Here is a 13,673-nt window from a genome sequence, read left to right on the forward strand (position 1 = left end):
CTAGATGGACATGAGTTTGAGTGAACTCCAGGAGTTGGTGATGGACAGGGAGGCTTGGAGTGCTGCAATTCATGGGGTCACTAAGAGTTGGACACAACTGAGCAACTGAACTGAACAATTCACCAAATCATTGGGTTTTTGCCACTTCAAGGATATATCTCTAAACCTCTCCTTTCCTCAAACATACTCCCTGGCCCTCAACTCCCACCCCTCACCAAAAACAATTCATTCTTTCTAGCAACCATCCTTTCTTGGTAAGGGGCAGACTTAGCTATTGCTAAATTTTGGTCACTTCTCCTATATCCCTTACTGGTTTATGAAGTTCGGTAGTCTGAAATAAGCCAGTGATGATTTCAGTCTTTATCAAAAAACTGAAAGACTTCTGAGCTCTCAGGTATCTACCTCTATCCTGTCCCTTGAGAATCTTCAAGGTAAAACACCTTAGTGAAGGGTAGAATCAAAAACCTAAATGGGGAATTCCCTGGCAGTTCAATGGTTAGGACTCCAGGCTTTCACTGCAGAGGCCTGGGTTCAATCCTCAGTTGGGGAACTAAGATCCTACAAGTTGCACAGAACAACCAGGAAAAGCAAAATGAAACAAAAAACCCTAAATGTCCATCAGCAAATGAATGAATAAAGATGTGGTACATATATTCAATGGAGTATTACTTAACCATAAAAAAGAAAAGAAAGAAAAATGAAATAAAGCCATTTGCAATAACATGAATAGACCTGGAGATTATCATACTGAGTCAGACAAAGATAAATATCATATCATATAATATCACTTATATGTGGAACCTAAAAAAATCATACAGATAAACTTATTTACAAACAGAAAATAGACTCATAGACTTAGAGAATGAATTTACGGTTACCAAACGGGAAAGGTGAAGAGGAGGGAAAAATTAGGATTTGGGGATTAACATACTATTGTAATCAACAAGGACCTACTGTATAGCACAGCGATCTCTACTCAATATTTTATAATATTCTAAATGGGAAATGAATATGAAAAAGAATAGATATATGTGTATATTTAACTGAATTACTTTGCCATACACCTGAAATTAACACAACATTGTAAATCAGCTGCACTCCATTATAAAATAAAAAAATCTTTAAATAGAAAGAAAGAACACCTAATGAACTATATTTTATACCAGTCACAAATGTTCTTGTCACCTGGGCTCCAAATAAACCAAGATATAGCCATGAACAAAATAAGCAAAAAATAAAATTAAGACCACAGTATATAACATGGCAGAAAAGAAACCTTAGATCCTTTTAAAAGAAACTTCTAGATCAATGGCTTTGGCCACCATGTCAAGACTACTATAATTTAAAAAAGAACACATAACTGGCAATTCCCTGGTGGTCCAGTGGTTAAGACCCTGAGCTTTCACCTCTGGGGACCCAAGTTTGATCTCTGGTCGGGTAACTGAGATCAATTGTGGTAACAAGCCACACACTCAGACAAAAAAATTAAAAATAAAAATGCACTAGGAAGGAAATATAATTTCCCCAAAGATATAAAAAGCATGCAGAGTTACACACAATCTATCTAACAATTTTACTGGATGAGATACAGCCAGTCAATTCAACAGGGGGAAAAATCTAGACAACTGTTTGATTTTTCAAAACTCAATTATTTAGTCAAAATGAAAAAGATCCTATGACTGCCCATGTAGACAAAACCTTAACAAGTCCTAAGTACATTGACAGTAATACTTTTGATTACACAAGTGATGGAAAGAATACTACAGGTGGGAGACCTGAATTTGATAATTAGCTGTGTGACATTAGGCAAGTTACTTAACCCTGTGTGGAATTTTTGTTACTCATTTGCAAAAATGAACTGGATTAAGTGATTTTTAAAGTCCTGTCTATTAAAATCTATTATTCCATTTACTCAATATTTATTGACACTGTGCCCATATACACATAGTTATCAAATCAAATGCCAGGTGCCCAGGAGTCAGTACTAGTATTTTATTCTTCAAAATAGAAGATTTTTTCCCAAACATTTGTTTGTTTTTTAAAAAAAAACCAGCTTTACTGAGATATAGTTCACATACCATACAATTTTCACCCACTTAAGACACACAATTCAATGTTTTTTTAGTATATTCACAGAATTATGTGACCATCACTACAATCAAGTTTAGAACATTTTCATCATCACCAAAGAAACCTTTTTACCCTCTAGAGGTCATGCTGCATTTACTCTAACTTCATAGCCTTGCTGCTGCTACTGCTCCTAAGTCGCTTCAGTTGTGTCCGACTCTGTGCGACCCCACAGACGGCAGCCCACCAGGCTCCCCTGTCCCTGGGATTTTCCAGGCAAGAACACGAGTGGGTTGCCATTTTCTTCTTCAATGCATGAAAGTGAAAAGTGAAAGTGAAGTCGCTCAGTCGTGTCCGACTCTTAGCGACCCCATGGATTGCAGCCTATCAGGCTCCTCCGTCCATGGGATTTGCCAGGCAAGAGTACTGAAGTGGGGTGCCACTGCCTTCTCCGTCATAGCCTTAGGCAACCACTAAATCTCCTTTCTGTCTCTATATAAATTGGCCTATTTTGGACACTTAAAAATGGAATCATATAATATGTGGTCTTTTGTGTCTGGCTTTTTTTACTCAGCATGGCTTTTTTTACTCAGCACTGGATTTTTAAAGTTCATCCAGTTTGTGGGGTGTATTCATACTTCATTTCTTTTTATTGCTCCACAGTATTCTATAATATAATACAACATTTTATTCATCTATTTGTTAACTGATACATTGGGTTGTTTCCATTTTTCGGTTATTATTATTAACTAATGCTGCTATGAGCATTTGTGTACAAGTTGTGTGGATGTATGTTTTCATCTTCTCTTGAGTATATATACCCAGGAGTAGCTGAGCCATGATGCAACTCTATGTTTAATCTTTTAAAGAACTGCCAAACAGCTTTCCAAAGCAGCTGCAACATTTTACATTCCCACCAGCAATGTACAGGCTCCAGTTTCTCTACATTCCCACCAACACTTATTATCTTTTTGATTATAGCCATCCAAGTGGGTGTGACATCTGATAAAGTACCAAAGTAATTTGTTTTGTGACTTTAATCAGCTCATTTAATCACTCTTGAAATTCAGCTTTCTCATTTGTAGATTGGAAATAAAATATCTCTTGGGACTTCCCTGTTGATTCAGTGATTAAGACTCCATGCTCCCATTGCAGGGGGCCAGGGTTTGTTCTCTGGTCAGGGAACTAGATCTCATATGTCACAACTAAACATCTCAAGTGCCAAAACTAAGACCCAGTGCTTAAAAAAAAAATGCATAGAGTTCTTAATGGTATTAATGAAAAAAAATTTAGTGCAGTATTCATCATAAAGTATTTGATAAACAGTAGTTAATTATTATCACTAGATTTTCTGTCCTCCTAGGAACCCACCATCTAAATGAAAAGAAAAAAAAAAATCTTGTAAAGTACAACCTTACAGCTTTTTGCTGTTTTTTCTTTTTAATTTTTTATTGGGATATATTATTTACAAAGCAGCCTAACAGCTATTACTTAAGTGCAAAAACCAGTGGCAGAAAAAATATGGCAGAAAAAATAAAGTATAAGATTGCAAAAAGGAAGATCAGTAATGGGAGAAAGAGATGTGCAAAGTTTGGTCAAGACACTTCACTAAATCATGAAAAATAAGATCAACATAGCTGGGAGGGGCAAGAGAAGATGAGAATAGCACAAATGGGTCCAGATTAAAGAAGGAAAGAGCTCAGGTATCAAAAAAAAAAAACAGTAGTTCTGTGCTTTCTGTGCTTTCATAGCATAGTTAAGACAACATACCTGAGGACAGTAAGAAATATGTCTGGGGCTTCCCTGGTGGCTCAGTGGTAAAGAATCCACCTGCCAATGCAGGAGACAAGGATTCAATCCCTGGTCCAGGAAGATTCCACATGCCACTGAGCAACTAAGCCCATGTGCCCACAACTACTGAGCTTGTGCTCTAGAGCCCTGGAGCTGCAACTACTGAAGCTGGCACACCCTAGGGCCCATGCTCTCCAACAAGGGAAGATACTGTAATGAGAAGCCAATGTACCGCAACTAGAAAGTAAGTTCTGCTCTCCACAACTAGAGAAAAGCCCATGCAGCAACGAAGACCTAGCACAGCCAAAAACAAACAAACAAACAAACAAAAAGTGTGAATGGGACAGGGACAGATCACAGAATTGAAGCCTCTGACCTTTATCCTCCAAGTAACAGAAACAGTTGAGGATTTTCAGGAAAGGAAACTATGAAATCAGGATTTAAGATTAATCTGGCAGGAGAGGGAAAGACCTGATGCCAAGAAACCTATTAGGAAGCTGTTCAGGCAGGACAAACAGCAGAAGTTGAAAGGAAGGGACCAGTTGTGACGAGAATAGCATAGGAAGAATCAAGCACACTCTGAGTAAATTGACTTATGAATATTCTGGAAATGACAATACACCTGAAATACAATTTGAAAACGACAACATATTTTGGTAATCAAATCATTAATTCAAACTTACCCTCTGCGATGTCCGAGCACGATGTGCCAATGGCTGTGTCCCCACTGTCAGCTAAACTTGAACAACGACTGAAGCGGCTCCGAAAGGCCTCTGAGATAACTGGGGTCTGCCATTCAGTCCCCAGGGAACTGCCCTTCTGAATCACGCTGGAACCTGAAACAACCAGCATTTCCCACTGTTAATGTTAATCAGCTTGTATAATACCACAAAACTTTTTTAAAAAAATCACTTAAACCTGTGAGAGAAGAGCCATACCTCACCCCTTTCTTCCTCCCGTGCCTATTTCAGCTACTCTGAATTAGTTAACTTTATTTTTTTTAATGATGTTTTTTAAAATTAGGCATTCATCCATTCATTCATGGCTGCACGGGGTCTCTGTTGTGGCATGGGGACTCTTCATTGCTGCAGGTGGGCTTTCTCTAGTTGTGGCGAGTAGGGGCTACTCTCTAGTTGTGGTGCTGGGCTTCTCCTTGCAGTGGGTTCTCTTGTCTCAGAGCACGGGCTCTAGACACTAGGGCTCAGCAGTTGTGGCACACAGGTTCAGCTGCCCCAAGGCATGTGGAATCTTAGTTCCCAAACTAGGGATCGAACCCATGTTCCCTGCATTGCAAGGCAGATTCTCAACCACTGAACCACCAGGGAAGTCCTTGAATTAGTTAAGTCTAAATGGAAATAGCATAAGAGATGAGAATGTTCAAAGACACAAAAAAAGACCTACCAAGGATCCAAGGGTACTGAGACAGTAATAGTTAACAGCGGCTCCATTCTTTGAAATCTAGAAGCCACGGCACTTTACAGACATGGTCTCATCTACCTACTTAGTGAAAAGTATTATAATCCCTATTTTACAGAGGATACAACTGAGATTTGAACCCATGTTATTCTGATTTCAATACCCACATTTTTCCCTCTTGCAGGGTTTCTCAACAGGTGCTCTTGGCATTCTGGGTCTGACAATTCTTCAATGTATACTCTACCTACTACAGGATGGTTAAGCATCCCTAGTCCTTCCCCATCCCCTAAATGCCAGTAACAGACCTCACTCCATCCCACCATCACTGTGAAACCTGAAAATACCCCCATATGTTTCTAAATGCTCCACAGGGTAACATGCAATCCAGTGTCCTTTGTAAATCACCACTTGGGAATGAATCAGGGTATCCTTCTGGGCAGAGTGAATCCAGATCAAGGCAAGTCTTACAAGTTAATCTGAAGGGTTCTGGGAGGCAATGCAGAGGAACTACTAAAATTTCTGAGCAGGTAAGATGAAACAAGACTGATGAAATTTATCTGACTTTGTCAGCTTGCTGTTTGAGGCTTGGTAGATAGGAATTGTTCAATAAATACTTGATTTAAGAACATATTAGCAAAGAATTAAATTCATTAAAAAAAGAATTAAATTCAAATTATTTTTTAAAAATCACTGTAATTTTTCTAAACTTTATCTGAGATGATCCATGTAAACAAACAGGTAATGGCAGCTGCTTATCCATTTGAAGTGTCAGAATCTGAGTGTGTAAAATATGTTTCTACACACTCTATGATCTAGTGGGAAGCAAATGATATTTGAATTTAGTGCTTCTCCCACCTTCTGAACCAACCTACTTTTGCTTCTTTTTTCGCTACCCTTACTTTTACTTTCTACTGAAGATATTCTCACTTTCCCCAAGAACTCCTTTTATTCTTTGGGTCTCAGGGGACTGTCTGATTTGAAAGCGTCTATATATACACAGTAATCTGTAATAATCTTTAGTAGAAAACACAGCCAAAAATTAAAGCCTCTGATCAGCATAAGATTAGCCAGTGTTACTATACTAAATTAACAAAATTCTAGCCAGAAGCAAAGAAATTTGACTTCCTGGTGAGTCTATATGGCATTATCTCTCCAGTAAGTGTATAATTTATCATGTTTTTTGAAACAGTGAAAAATCCATTGAGGGCCTCATCTTGGAAACCACTTCCTGTTACTACTACTAATCTTTTTCTTCACTTCTACCATCTTCTTAGTCAGCCACTCCAAATATCAATTCTAAAAGAAAGATTTGCTGAAATGAAAGCGTGCTTTGGTACAATTACAGAGACTGATTATCTGAAGTGTGTGAGTTCTGTGTTATGCCATGTGTCCTATTATCGGCTCGTGGGCCATGATCAATCAAACAAGAGACCACAGTGAACAATGCACAGAAAGGCAGTGAGCTGACAGGAACTGCTGCATTCCAAAACTTGCACTATACATAGCTGTCCTAAGAAACTGTACATTTAGTCCTAAGACAGTGCATAGCAGATGTTCAATAAATATTTGCTGAATGACTCTTGAATTTTTTCAAAGTGCTTACTATATGCAAGGCCATATGCCTAGAAGAAAATAACATACCTGTCAAAATGTCTGTTATAAGGCACTGTAAGGTTTTTAAAGTTAAAGAAAACATATCATTAGTTCCATAAATGTATTCTTTCTTCATAAATGTACCAGAATGCAAAAGTTATTTTTCTAAAATGGTACTTCCTATTTGAATATACCATATCTACTTAAATGTTGCCTATTGAGTGTGTATGAGCCTTCCAGGCTCCTCTGCCCATGGAATTTTCCAGGCAAGAATACTGAAGTGGGTAGCCTTTCCCTTCTCCAGGGGATCTTCCCAACCCAGGTATTGAATCCAGGTCTCCCACATTGCAGGTGGATTCTTCACCAGCAGAGCCACATGGGAAGCCCTTCACTTAATGTTGTCTATTGAGTGTATATACATATTTACATGTTTTTAATATATATATAAAATATACATATATACTTTTAACATAGTAACTTAGGATATCAACTGAGCTTTCAAAATCCTTTAAATCCATTCTAGAGATAAATTTCTGAGTCTCTAGTGACATCATAAGTGAGACTGCTGGCATCCAAGAATTCCAATCTTTGTGGGCTAGCAGATGACTGACCCACCCACAGGACTACAAAGACAACATAGACCACAGTAATTTATGCTTGTTTCTCTGATTTCAAATGGAACTATGTTCCAAAGTCGTGTTTTGTTCCAATCCTTTATATGCCCCCTTCAATAATCAATCACGTGGTCTTGTTGGAAGCCATGTAGCATGAGAGATAAATAGTTATTCTCTCAGAGAGATCTATTTTTCTATTCAATGTAGCCCCACATCATTTTTGTTCTTTTGGTACCAGCATTTCAGTGGATGCTTGTTTGTTCAGTATTTCCTTTTAAGGAAATTTCTGTTATAAAATAACAGACCAATGGTCAGAATTTAATCCAGAACACTTTGACTACTCACCTGGTGAGGTGGCATGAGAGATCCTCTCACTTGGGTATTTATCCTGCATGGCCACGAACACAGTTACTTGAGCCAGCTGTAAAATAAAGGAAGCAGTCAGATCTCTCCATTATCTTTTAATTCCCTGTAATTCATTCCCATTCAGCTGAAACTGCCAAATGCATATAAAGTATTCAAGTATTCTTCCACATGTTTTACTCCTAAGGATATTTTTTTAAGGCAAAGCAACTCCCAATATTTCACTCTACTTCTCCCAAAGCAAGAAGAAAACACCTAGAACCAAACAGAGATTCTCAATACTGATCCTATAAGGTCTAGAACCCTTCTGATTATTGCAAAAATTAAAAATAATATTACTTTAATTAAAAAGCTGCCAAAGATATTCTTACCTGCTGGAATGGGATGGAAGAGTGAGGTAGGAAAAAAACTAAGTAACCAAAACAACAGCAAAGTATTATAGCTTCAATCCTGATGAACATAAAATGAATTCCCTGATTCCTCCAGTAATGAAAGTTAGTCATATGATGTACAATGATGGACAGAATTCTTGGTCAAAAGCAGAACTCCAATCCTCAGCTGGGAACATGAGATTTTCTTCCCATTTCCCCATTACTTAAATAAAACATTTATACTTTTTCTAATGGTAGGATCTAAGAATTCAGTGTAAGTCTGATTACTAGTTGTACAAACAAAAGCTTTAATTAGCTGTAACTAATAATAGCAAATAATATCTTGTGTATGTATAGTACTTGAGAGGCAGCACAGAGTAAGAGAAGTGGCTCAGAGCACTGACTCTCAATCAGACAGCTCAGGTTTGAAGTTGGACATGAGCCAATGCATTGGAATAGACCCTGATGCTGGGAAAGACTAAGGGTGGGAGGAGAAGGGGGCAACAGAGGATCAGATAGCTGGATGGCAACACTAACTCAATGGACATGAGTTTGAGCAGGCTCCAGGAGACAGTCAAGGACAGGGAAGCCTGGCATGCTATAATCCATGGGATCACAATGAGTTGGACGCAACTGAACAACAAATGAGCAATGTATTAGCTGTGTAATCTTGGGCAAATTTCTTAGTATCTTTGTGCCTCAGCTCCTTCCTATAAAAATGAGGATAAAAACAGGACCTAATTTGTTCTCATTTAGGATTAACTTACAATGGTGTCTGATACATATTAAGTGTTTTATTAATGCTTTTATTATACTTGGCATATTAACATTTTATGTTAATAGAAAGTGAAAAAGTACAATTCCTGGAAGATAAATTATCAATTTAGAAACTTTGAATTTATAAGAGCCCATGGGGCTTCCCTGATAGCTCAGATGGTGAAGAATCCACCTGCAATACAGGAGACCATGGTTCAATTTCTGGGTCAGGAAGATCCCCTGGAGAAGGGATAGGTTACCCACTCTAGTATTCTTGGGCTTCCCTTGTGGCTCAGCTGTTAAAGAATCCACCTGCAGTGCAAAATGGGTCGCAAAGAGTCGGAAGTGACTGACTTTCAGAGTTTGGGACAAACTCTATCCACAGAACACAATTCTTAGAGGTGAAATTTAACTTTGGAAGGAAAAAAAAGGCTATACGGTACGTTTTCCCTAATGTGCTTTACTGACCTCTGCAGTTTTTTCTTAGTAACAACAACAAACCCTAATTCACTGCATCTACAACAGAAATTGTACGATCCCCTGAAATCCCAGGTCTCCACATACTGGGTAAGAGAAACTTTGTGCAGTTAAACAGTTTCCATTTATGGCTAGTATTATTCAGTGTTTTACAGTGACACCGAAGGATGATCTACCTACTAGTGATACTGGTCAATATCATCCCCTTTTTTAAAATAAAGATTGGCCCATTAAATTCTGAAACCTTTCCAAATTCAGAGGAGTTGAAAATGGGATAACAAAAGAATTCTCAGTTAAAACATGGATTTATCCTATGACTCAGCAGCTCCAAATGTATGTCAACACAAAATCTTGTACATTAATCTTCATAGCAGCATTATGAAGTGGCCAAAAAGTGGAAAGAAATGTCCATTAGCTGATGGATAAATAAAACGTGGCCTTCCATCACAGCTCAATTCATAAAGAATCAGTCTGCAATGCAGGAGACCCTGGTTCGATTCCTGGGTCAGGAAGATCCCCTGGAGAAGGGAAAGGCTACCCACTCCAGTATTCTGGCCTGGAGAATTCCATGAACTATATAGTCCATGGGGTTGCAAAGAGTTGGACACAACTGAGCGACTTTCACTTTCTTTTTCAAATAAAATGTGGTATATTCATACAATGGAATATTAGTAGGCAGCAAAAAAGGAATGAAGTATTGATACCTGCTACAACATGGATGAACACTGGAAATAATATATTAAGTAAAGGAGGACAAGTACAAAAGGCCATATATTGTATGAATCCATTTATACAAAGTGTCCAGAACTGGAAAATCCATAAAGACAGTAGATGAGTGGTTGCTGGGGAATAAGAGGAGGGCAGGGAGTTTCTGACCAGCCTGAACAAAATGCTGAGATTAGATAGTGATGATGGCTGTGCAAGCTTGTGAGTACACTAAAACCTCTGAATTGCACACACGTAAAACTGAATTTTATGTGAATTAAATCTCAAAAAAACTCCCATAAGGAGTAATACAATACAGAATAAATAATTCTTAACTTCTTCCTACTTAAGTTTACAAGTAGATGGGCTACTGGTGGAAATTTTTAGAGACATTTGAAAGAGACAGACTTCTTGAGATAAAAGTGAGAGAAATGAATGCATAAGAAGTAATACAAATAGCCAATTATACAGCCAAGAGAGGTAAAAATGAATGCAGGCAGACAGAAGAAAAGAACCCAACACTGATAATTTCTACTTTCAAAGCTGTTTAAACTACAGAACAATTCATTCAACAAATTCAACATGTAGTAAGTACAAGCATACGTCTTTTTTTTATTGCACTTCACTTTACTGAGCTTCACAGATTCCATTTTTTTAACAAACTGAAGATCTGTGGCAACTCTGGTGTCAAGCAAGTCTATGGATGCCATTTTTTTCCTGCAGCATTTGCTCACTTTGTGTGTCACATTTTGGTGATTCTTGCAATATTCCAAGCTTTTTCAACATTATTATATCCGTTATGGGGAGCTGTGATTAGTGAACTTTGATATTACTATTGTAACTGCAGGAGTAGTAGAACTAGCAAGAGGACTAAAATTAGACGTGGAGCCTGAAGATGTGACTGAATTACTGCAATCTCATGATAAAACTTTAAAAGATGAAGAGATGCTTCTTATGGATGAGGAAAGTGGTTTCTTGAGATGGAACTACTTCCAGTCAAGATGCTGTCAAGACTGTCGAAATGACAACAAAGGATTTAGAATATTACATAAACTTAGTTGATAGAGCAGTAGCAGGGTTTGAGAGGACTGACTGGTTTTGAAAGAAGTTCCACCATGGGGAAAATACCATTAAACAGCTTTACATGTTACAGAAAAATTGTTTGTGAAAGGAAAAGTCAATCAATGCAGTAAACTTCACTGTTGTCTTATTTTAAGAAATTGCCACAGCCACCCCAACATTCAGCAACCATCACCTCATTCAGTCATCAGCCATTAACATCAAGGCAGAATCCTCTACTGGCAAATTAGCAGAGATTACAAATCACTGAGGGTTTAGATGATGGTTAGCATTTTTTAGCAATAAAGTATTTTTTAATAAAGGCGTGTACATTTTTAAAAGACATAATGCTATTGCATACTTAATGGACTACAGTAAAGTATAAACATAACATATACATACTGAGAAACCAAAAAAATTTGTGTGACTCCATTTATTCTGGTGGTCTGGAACCCTACCCACAATATCTCTGAGGTATGCCAGTCCTTACTACCCATCAAGCACTGTGCTAAAGATTCTATAGTATCATGTCTTATGTTTAATACTCACATCAAACCTATGAGGTAGTTACTAAGCCACCACAAGTTGGAGTTTCTGTCTCAGACACAGCCAGAGCTGCAAGTCCCAAAGCACTTAGGAGCTGGGGCAGCTCATATAATTTCTTCATTTTGTCATTGGTCACCACCCAAGCTCTATTTCCCAAGTTGCTATCCAAGAACTAGATTTTGACTGTTGTTAAGTATTCCTCCTTTGAAGAATTATAATCTTAGTGTGGAATACATTTGGCAGCTGTTGAGAGAACCACATCAAGACCGGAGAGGATTTGAAGGGATACATACAGTTGACACATACACACTAAGAATCTCACAGCATTACACTATTTCCATCGCCTTGATCATTCATCGAACCAGATCTAAAGAGCCAAGATGTTGCCTTTACAAAGGAGTCCTGAAACACACCACACCATCAAATTATTATAAAACATACAAGGCCTAAGGGCAAGAAATGAAGCATGGTTATCTTAATCGTCCTTGTATCACCACCCCTCCCTTCCTAGCACACAGTATTCAATTCATCAACCAAAATTTACTGAGTGCCTATTTGCCTGGCTCTGTGCCATGTGGTGGAAGTAGACTGGTGCAGAGGACAAACAGGGTTCTGATCCTTCCGTTTAATGTGCTGACCACCCTCTACTGAATAAATAAGCTTCAACACACTTTATGTGCATCCAGAGAACCAGCTCCTCCCTGTCTATAGCAGGGATTCTCAATCCTGGTACTACTGACACTGGAGTCGGTAAGTCTTTGATGTAGGGCTGTCCTGCAGGCTGTTCAGCAGCACCCCTGACATCTATCTACCCATGGGATGCCAGGAACAATCCCAGAGTTGTGAGAACCCAAAACGTCTCCAGACACTGTTAAATAGCTTGTGGAGGGGGAAGCAAAACAGTGCCAGCTCAGAAATTCCATCCCAGCGCCTTCACGAGCGCTCTCGGTCCCTCCGGCCTTCCTTCTCTATTCATGCTCCAAATCTTGGCTCAAACTTCGCTTCCTCGGGGAGGGCTCCCCGCCCCCTCAGACCTGTTGGTGCCTAGGGTTCCGCGCTCCGTACTTCTCCACCCGGCACAACCACCCGGTTGACGTCTACTCTCGCAGGGCTACGCGCTCCTAGAGGGCAAGGAACGTCCCTCCCGCCGTGCCCTGGCGACCGGGACCGGGACTGTACCTCACAGAGGTCCCGCAATTGCTGTGGAATGAGGGATGGAGAGAGCAAGGCGATGAAAGCGGGGGGCGTTATTTCAGAAAGCCGGGGCGTGAGAGACCCAAGGCGGGCAGCTCAGCCGCTCTGCGCATGCTCTTCGCTCTCCCTCGGCCCCCACGGAGGCAGGTCGACCGTGCCCGAGGCTCTGCCGGGGTTCTCCAAGGAGGGCACAGGGTTTGTCAGTCCAACGAAGGCCCGGGAGAGAGGAGGACTTACGTGGGCTTGAAAGCGAGCAGCAAAACCCCTCACTCAGAAACACCAACCGCTGCGACCACGTCTGCCACGGACAGCGGCTCGGCCCCCTCAGCTTGCCTAACGGCCGTTAACACGCCCGCCACGCCGCGCGCCGCGCGCTCCGCCCCGGCCCCGCCCCTTTCTGCCCATCTGCGACCAATCAGAAGTAGGGCCGCGCGGGTGTCCCGCCCTTGCACGCCGCCCTCGGCGCGGGGAACGGACGGATCTCTCTGCGCATGAGCTAGTCGCCGCTCTCTGCCGTCGCCTCAGCCCTTCTACTGGTCTCGTTTCTGGGCGGAGCGCTGCTCACCGGGCCCTGAAGTGGCCTTCTTGGGCCTGTGCAGATTGAAAAACTGGGCACAGCTCATTCCGGGATCCCAGCCTACTCCATTCCTCACCACCTATCAGTACTCCCACCTGAAACAGGGGGTCACATTGTGACCAGGAATTAGGTTGTGATCAGGGT

At 40.2% G+C, this 13,673-nt stretch overlaps 1 protein-coding gene across 2 annotated transcripts in view; it reads right to left on the reverse strand.

Annotated features, from left to right (window-relative positions):
* Window positions 1-13,334, reverse strand: part of CEP85 (centrosomal protein 85) — a 36,345-nt gene extending 23,011 nt beyond the window's left edge. The window contains exons 1-3 of one of the 2 annotated variants that reach the window (XM_027519727.1): window positions 13,190-13,334; window positions 7,827-7,902; window positions 4,542-4,694 (exon numbers count right to left, since the gene is read on the reverse strand). In XM_027519727.1, the coding sequence (XP_027375528.1) occupies window positions 4,542-4,694; window positions 7,827-7,875 (202 nt within the window). In that variant the 5' untranslated portion in view covers window positions 7,876-7,902; window positions 13,190-13,334. Of the gene's footprint in view, window positions 1-4,541; window positions 4,695-7,826; window positions 7,903-12,937; window positions 13,144-13,189 lie in introns of those variants that run through there. The other variant, XM_027519736.1, reaches the window with a different exon arrangement.
* Window positions 13,335-13,673: the final 339 nt, after the last annotated feature.

The sequence above is a fragment of the Bos indicus x Bos taurus genome, chromosome 2, assembly GCF_003369695.1.
Source record: "Bos indicus x Bos taurus breed Angus x Brahman F1 hybrid chromosome 2, Bos_hybrid_MaternalHap_v2.0, whole genome shotgun sequence".
NCBI lineage: Eukaryota > Metazoa > Chordata > Mammalia > Artiodactyla > Bovidae > Bos > Bos indicus x Bos taurus.